This window comes from Pteropus alecto, unplaced genomic scaffold (genome assembly GCF_000325575.1).
Source record: "Pteropus alecto unplaced genomic scaffold, ASM32557v1 scaffold146, whole genome shotgun sequence".
NCBI classification, from domain to species: domain Eukaryota; kingdom Metazoa; phylum Chordata; class Mammalia; order Chiroptera; family Pteropodidae; genus Pteropus; species Pteropus alecto.
The window spans coordinates 23,402,391-23,409,642 of NW_006442107.1; the positions used below are offsets into that span (position 1 = coordinate 23,402,391).

The 7,252-nt window shown below is 38.5% G+C and overlaps 1 protein-coding gene across 2 annotated transcripts in view; it reads left to right on the plus strand.

Moving 5' to 3' along the window:
* The window catches only part of NPC1 (NPC intracellular cholesterol transporter 1), a 47,693-nt gene that overhangs the window by 12,120 nt on the left and 28,321 nt on the right, over positions 1-7,252 (plus strand). For both annotated transcript variants that reach the window (XM_006920027.3, XM_006920028.3), the window contains exon 4: positions 619-794. In XM_006920027.3, coding sequence (XP_006920089.1) covers positions 619-794 — 176 coding nt within the window. The remainder of the gene's footprint in view (positions 1-618; positions 795-7,252) is intronic.

Below are 7,252 nucleotides of genomic sequence, written 5' to 3' on the forward strand. Positions count from 1 at the left end.
CCAAAGCGGGGAGAGAGTTTTTTGCCACATAACTAGTCAACATTAGGAACTTAAACTTTGAACCTGAAGGACAGCAGACCGCTGTGGTTCTCCTGCGTAGTAGATCTTCTCCATGTGCTGCTGAAACACATGCTGCCAGAGTCCACCACTGCTGTTCCTATCTTTTCAAGTCACAGGAAATACTCTTGTGTTTAGAGAGGGCCTACATGGTATCTGGGGCTTGGAAGAGAGCCCCTTAGTGGGTTATAAGATGAACAATTTTGTTGTGTAAATCTCATTTTTCCCCTTTTCTTCTTAATCAGAGTTGTCACCATGATGCTTCTGAGTCCCATTAGCTTCAAGACAAAGAACATCTCTCTAAATTTTAAAGTACAGAATTCAAAAAACCATTTTTCTCTTTTTGAAGTTATATTCGAACAGCATTAATGTAGTAATTAGGGAAGATTTTAAAGAGGCGTCTTGTTTTAGATTTAGAATTGCTGGGTTTAATATGTTCTCATGGCAATTCATTTGTCACTTTACCATAAATTTTAAATATTCTTTGTCTACTTTATATCATCTTTTTGCTGGCCCTGTTGTCTGTGAGAGCATAAAAAATATAGTTTACTTTTTGTTTAGATGTCCTTCCTGTTTTTATAACCTACTGAACATGTTTTGTGAGCTGACATGTAGCCCTCGACAAAGTGAGTTTCTGAACGTTACAGCAACTGAAGATTATTTTGATCCTGTTATACATGAGACGAAAACTAATGTAAAAGAATTGCAGTACTATGTTGGAGAGAGTTTTGCCAATGGTAAGAAAACTTTTCATTATTCTCTTTTATAGCTGGTTTCAGGACAGTGGATCAAGTTCTCCTTTTTTTTTTTTTCCTGTCAACTATGAAAATGAACATTTTTAGTGCTGTTAGCCATGCAGTGTGAGTTGTTGCTTTACTTGTATCCCAGGACTTGAACTACACAGTCTACTAAACAATCTTCTTAAAGAGGGGATTTGCTTTAACTCCTTCCTATCTATGAGGGTCCACATGGAAATTTTTAGTATGTGCAGATTTACTTCTCTAAATTTAGAAACCATTGGAACTGTGGTTCTAGTGGACATAAATAGTGTAACTTCGTTACACAAGACTGATGAGAGTGGATGGAAGGGTAGAAGTAATTGGCAGAGCAGAGGAGATTTTTACTATAAGAAACAGATTGTCATAAGGGAAAGTAAGGTGGTATAACAAATAGGAGAAAGGGTATCCCAACAACTAGAAATCATAGAGTAGTCTGAAAAAGACCAAATAATGTTTGTTGAAAATAATCGAAATGCAAGAATTGGCTGTGTTAATGAGAAATAGTCATTCAAATGAACTAAAAGATAAACAGAAGATTAGACACAGCTGAATAAAAATGTGCCTGAGAACAATCTATTAAATAAGAGAATAAGAATTCGGCAAAGTTGTTGAGTGCAAGAGCAACATGCAAATTTAACTGTAATGGTCAATTAAAAACATAACAAAAAACTTTAATAAAAAAGTCCCATTCACAAAAACAACAAAAAGTAAGGTACCTGGGAATAAATCTGCCAAGGATATGACATAAAAGACATCCTACCCAATAGAGAGAGATTATTCTGTGTTGAAACCAAATCATGCATGTGAAAAACTGATACCATGCCACAGGTGTATTGTTACAAATTATTAAGGGAAGAATGGGTTAGTTAATAAGTGGAGTGAGAAAATTGATTATTCTATCCATAGAATTTTTATTTTTGCATAAAATACCAAAAATGTATAGATTAAAAATCATAATCTTGGAAATTTTTTAAAATAAGTGTAGAATATCTTTATGACTTTAAGGAGAAAATGTTCTAGACAAGAAAGGAAAGCAGAAGCCATAAGTGAAAAGATTTATGTATATAAATTATTAGCATCTAGTGTAGTCAGAAATGCAGATTAAAACAGTGAGCTACCATTTCACACATGAGATTGGCACAAGTTAAAAAAATTAGTCAATTCTAAATATTGGTGAGGATGTGGAGCAATAGGAATATCCTTCACTGCTGGTAATTATAACTTGGTGCAGGTGTTTGAAAACCATTTGAAAACAATTTTGCAATGCCTGGTAAAGTTGAAGATAAATATACCCTCATCCCAGAAATTCCACTTGTAGATGCCTGCCTTAGAGAAACTCTTTATGTAAACAGGCAGAACCATATAAGAATGTTTGCTGTAGCATTTCTGTGATTGTGAAAATTGAAGACATCAAGAGAATGAGAAGACAAGCACCAGCTGGGAGAAAATATTTGCAAAAAAAGTATTTTGTAAAAGACTACTATTCAAAATATATGAAGAGCTCTTAAAACTCCACAGTAAGAACAAGAACAGCCCAATTGAGAAATGGACAAAAGACCTGAACAGACCTTATCAAAGAAGATATATGGAGTGCAGGTAAATACATGAAAAGATGCTCAACATCATTTGGGCTATTCTAATTAAAATAATGAGATACCACTACACACCTATTAGAATAGCCCAAATCCAAAACACTGATGGTGAGCACGTGGAGCCACAGGTAACTCATTCATTGCTGGTGGGAATGAAAAGTAGGAAAACAGTTCGACAATTTCTTAGAAGACTAAAAAATGCTCTTACCATATGATCTAGCAATCATGTTTCTTGGTATTTACCCAGAAGAGTTGAAAACGTATGTCCATGCAAATACCATCACATGGATGTTTATAGCAGCTTTATTCATAATTGCCAAAACTTGGAAGCAACCAAGTTGATCTTCAGTGTGTAAATGGATGAACTGTGCACATCCAGACAGTGGAATATTATTCAGCACTAAAAAGAAATGAGCCGTCTATAGAAAGACATGGAGGAACATTACATTCATATAACTAAGTGAAAGAAGCCAATCTGAAAAAGCTACGTACTGTACGATTCCAACAATTTTTGTCATTTTGGAAAAGGCAAAACTGGAGATACTAAAAAGATTGGGGGTTGAGGGGGAGAGAGGGATGAATAAGGGGAGCACAGGAGATTTTTAGGGCAGTGATACTATGGTTTGATACTATAATGGTGGATACATGTCCTTATACATTTGCCAAAACTCATGAAATGTACAGCACCTGAGTGAACCCTAACGTAAACTGGGCTTTGGAAGCTAACAATGTGTCCGTGCAGGTTCATCAGTTGTAACAGATGTTCCACTTTGGTGCTGTTGCTGGTGGGGAGGTGTGCTTGTGTGAAGGCATGGAAACTCTGTACTTCCTGCTCAGTTTTACTGTGGCTTAAAACTGCTCAAAATGGAGGGGAAAAAATGGCATAGATGATAGAGCCTCTGTTCATCCTTCTGGCGACCAAATTAAAGTTGTGATGGAAACAAGGAGCAAACAACAAGGAAAAATTGCCTAGGGTCTAGATGAACAAGCCATACAACTAGGGAGAAATCCAAGAAATCACCCTGCAATGGCAGAAGGTAGGACAGAGCAAGGACGCGAAGCTGCCCGGTCTCAAGCGGCTGAGTGAGACGAAGGCTGCGGCAGTGGCAGCAGCAGACGCCTCTTAAAGGGGCCGCGTCCGCCAGCGGATTTTCGCGGTGACGGACCTGCTCACTCTGAGCACCAGTGCCAATTTGGTTGCACACAGGAGACACCAGGGACTTACAGGGAGACATTGTCAGAGTGAGGGCCAAGGCGAGATGCACTTTGTCCAGAAGTGCTGGCAGTATCCATTGCTCCTTGTTGAGCCTGTCCCCCTACTAGTGCATGGACACAGTGCTGCCATAGTCAGGACATCATCAAACTGGATAACAAAGGTTGCTCTACCCAGAGGACTCCCTGAAATTCCATGCCCCGCCCCCCAACTCGCAGCCCCACCCAAGCCACATCCAGTGAGTCAAGTGCTCCTTGCTGAGTAGTGCCTAGACTCACACTGTAGCCAGCTGGCGTCTGTTTCTGGTGTGGCCTTTTGAGGCAACTATAAGCACAGCATCTGTGGATTGCTTGCTCAATCTTAACAGGTGGCCCCGGAGGGGCACAGGCTTGGGCTAAATTTGGCCTGCAGCTGAACCCCTTTCAGAACTGGGCCACTGGACTATTCTAATAGGTGTGTAGTGGTATCTCATTATTTTAATACACAAAGCCATCTTAATAAGACCAGGAGACTTAGAAGCTTTGCTTAGTACATAGAAACAGACACAGAAAGGCAGCCAAAATGGGAAGACAAAGAAGCAGCAATCATATGAGAGAACAGAACAAACATCCAGATATAATGGAGTCAAGTAATTTAACAGATGCAGAGTTCAAAACACTGGCTATAAAGATGCTCAATGAACTTATGGGAAGAGTAGATGAATTCAGTGAGAACTTCAACAAAGAGATAAAAAACATAAAAAATGGAACTGGAAATTATAAAAGGGAACCAGTCAGAAATGAAGAACACATCTGAGATGAGAAGTATATCAAATGGAAAAAACAAAGTGAATAAAGAAGAGGATCAAATGACCTATATAGAGGATGGGAAAGCCAAGGACACTCAATCAGAATGACAAGCAAAAAGATGCCAAGACTATAAAAATAATTTAAGGAGCATATGAGACACTATTAAAGGTCAAAATATCCGTCTCATCAGCGTACCTGAAGGAAAACAAGAAATTGAAGAGGTATTTGAAGAAATAATGATGAAAAACTTCCCTAACCTGGTGAAGCAAATAGATACACAACCCCAGGAAGCTCAGAGAACCCCCAAAACCAGGGATCCAAAGAGGCCCACACCAAACACGTAATTTAAATCATAATTAAAATGCCAAGTGTTAAATACAAAGAAAGAATCTTAAAAGCAGCAAGAGAAAAGCAGATAGTTACCTACAAGGGAACACTTATAAGACTGGCAGCTGATTTCTCAAAAGAAATGATGCAGTACGGAAGGGCTTGGTCCAAAATATTTGATGTGATGAAGATCCAGGATCTACAACCAAGAATACTTTATCCACCAAAGCTATCATTTAGAGTTGAAGGACAGATAAGGAGCTCCCCAGACAAAAATAAGCTAAAAGGAAAAGAATTAAGTGCTCCAACTAAAAGATAGAGTGGCTGAATGGATAAGAAAACAAGACCCCTACTTATGCTGCCTACAAGAGACTCAGTTCAGATTAAAAGACACTCATAGACTAAAAGGAAGGGGATGGCAAAAGATATTGCTTTGATAGACCTAGAAGGTACTTAAGTCAGACAGAGAAAGATAAGCACACTATGTGATTTCACTAGTATGCGGAACCTAAGGAATAAAAAGAACAAACTAATCAAAAACAGACTCACAAATATAGTGAACAATTTGATGATGGACAGAGGGGAGGGGGGCTTGGGGAGCTGGGAGAATGGGGTGGGGATGGGGAGCATGGCATAGGGAAAGCAGTTAGTATTAATATGTTGCTAGGTGGAGGGTCAGGAGGAAAGGAGCAATTGGAATCATTTTATGAACTATATAGATGTCTAACCAATGTACTGTATACTTGAAACTAATTAAAATAAATAAGTTTTTTTTAAACTGCTCAAAATGATAAAATCCATTAAAAGAACAAAAATTAAAAAATCAACACACTAAATGCTAATTGAGAGCGTAGATAACTATTGGAGCATAGGCATAGTCTATACTGGAATACTTAAAACTGTTCTAATGTATGAATGAGTTATGTCAGTCATGTGAATAACTTAAAAATACTGGCTAAAAGTTATAGAATATATATGTAGTATTTTATTTATATTAAATAATACTACATATTTATGGATATAGTATATCATAAAAGTGCACAAGCATGCATGGGAAAGATAAACATCAAATTCAGGATTGTGGTTAGCTTAGGGAAAGGAAGATGCTTATAGGGAGGATTAGTAAGGAGGCTTCAGTTGCATCTGTAAGGTATTTTTTTATGTTGAGGCAAATATAAAATAGTAAGATTGATGATATAGCGGGGTGGCGAGTAAATGAGAATTTTATTATTCTCCATATTTTCTGTATGCTTGAAATATTTAATAAAATAAAAACCTGAAAACTAAGTGGTAAGCTAGAAGATGTGAGAGAATTACTGTCGGAAGCCAGCCGACGAAGTAATTGAGGGTACCTGAAAGGGGGAGCATGGACTGAGGAAAAGAAAGAAGACAGACAGAATTGCAGGAGGGATCACAGAATCAAGCTGTGTCTGTGTCTGTGTCTGTGTCCCCGAGTTTATTTAGAACACACTATTTATAACATTACAATAAGAAAGACAGTAGTCAAGAATCAAGGTTAGCCAGATTACTATATCTAGTAGAACAATGAGAGTCTCACAACTCAGAACTCTCTGCTAAACTGTTGCAAGGAATGTGCAGTGACTGCTATGTGAACAGTTACCTCCCGGTTTTTCCCAGCGCTTTACAATCTCAACTTCTTACATTGTTGCCAAGTACACAAATATCTTTGTTCCTTGTTATACGTTTTCACATGTCCATAAGTGACTCCCCACATCTCCCCCTTTTTTATTGTTTAAATGCCCGAACCCTCCTGGTTCTGGCGCAAGGTGACTGTGCCTGTCTTAGGTGATCCCCTCACCAGATCTGGAACTTACCCGTCATCGGTACGTGCGTTCCGTCATGCACGCCCTGTCTTAGGTTGTCCAGTCTCTGAGGGAGTCTTACCCGTCTTTGACTACCAGCCCCCGCGGGAGGGAGATGTCTATCTTTTAAGCCATATATCGAAGCCTTACATGATGTAGGTCGGCCTGAAGTTTTACCATAGCACTAATGAAGTATTTCAGTAGAGAAGGGAGCAGGCACAAGACAACAGTTACACAGGCCCCTACAGTCAAGACAGAAGCAGCTGCTGATAGAAGGAAGACCATGAGGGGACGAGGCCCTTAAGGTGACCCAAAAATTCAGTGGCCAATTTCTCAGCATCAAATTGCAGAGCTTTAGCATTGTTAAGTCCTTGTATTTCTTTATGCAGGTTAATTAAATCTAAGGATACATTAACATTGTGCCATATGCCTTTTAAATGATATTTTACTCGATCCCAGTCATGACTAGTCTCATTATATCTTCTAGATGTGACACAGATCCAATGATACTCCACATGACATTCTAGTTGAGATCTAATTTTTAGACCCTGGACTTCATCACCCAGGTATTCCACTGTCTTATACAGAGCATCTACCTTTTGTTCTGATTTTCTATCTATATTTTCCTGTGTTCCCAATGCTAAAGTAACATTTCTAGACAAATCATTGACAT